Here is a 732-nt window from a genome sequence, read left to right as displayed (position 1 = left end):
GGGGGGGGGGAAACCAACCAACAACCCAGACTGGCAACCTCAAACACATTTCAGATAAAAAAAAAAAAGAAGCATTTCCTTGGCCAGCAAGAAGCTCCAGGTATTTCCTACACCATTATTCTGTTTTTGCTGGATTCTGCAGCATGGGAAAACAGCAGGCGTTGAGAAGTTTGCTGGATGTTTCCCATCTCCTTCTCATCCACGTTAGCGTGTCCGCAGCTGCTGCGAGTTTCTTAGGAATGAGCGATGGGACGTGGAGCTCAGGCTTGGCCGCTGCAGGCAGAACCGTGGGGCGGGCGCGGGGGGAAGCACCGAGGGGACGGGTCAAAGTCCTGGACCAAGACATGCGGGTCATTGAATAACGTCATCCCTTCGTGGCTACCGCCTTTCCACTTGGCTCCGGGCTCGGCCATTGAGGTAATGGTCATCCCCCGTAAGTAATGTCACGAAGCCATGTGCGAGGCGTGGGCAGGGGGTTGAAGGCAAGGTGGGGAAAGGCATCATTTGCTATTTTGTAATAGGTATTCCGGCCCCGCTGCCAGGCGCTGGCGGTGGCAAATGGGCCACCTCGCCGGGGACGGCGCGGAGCGGGGCCGCCCTCCCGCTCACCGGCCCCGCACGGCGGGCACTGCTGCCCGGGGCTGGGGCGCGGCTGGATCTGCCCGTCCCCTCGCTCGTTTTGCTGGGAGAGGAAGGAATTTGTTTCTGGAAGGAAAGTGGAGGGGGGAAAAA

At 58.7% G+C, this 732-nt stretch overlaps 1 protein-coding gene across 1 annotated transcript in view; it reads right to left on the bottom strand.

Moving 5' to 3' along the window:
• The window catches only part of VGLL2 (vestigial-like family member 2), a 4,446-nt gene extending 4,018 nt beyond the window's left edge, over positions 1-428 (bottom strand). The window contains exon 1 of the mRNA XM_010005231.1: positions 313-428. Within this exon, the coding sequence (XP_010003533.1) occupies positions 313-428 (116 nt within the window). The remainder of the gene's footprint in view (positions 1-312) is intronic.
• Positions 429-732: the final 304 nt, after the last annotated feature.

The sequence above is a fragment of the Chaetura pelagica genome, unplaced genomic scaffold (assembly GCF_000747805.2).
Source record: "Chaetura pelagica isolate M959 unplaced genomic scaffold, ChaPel_1.0 scaffold171, whole genome shotgun sequence".
NCBI classification, from domain to species: domain Eukaryota; kingdom Metazoa; phylum Chordata; class Aves; order Apodiformes; family Apodidae; genus Chaetura; species Chaetura pelagica.
This window is presented reverse-complemented; position numbering and strand designations above follow the sequence as displayed.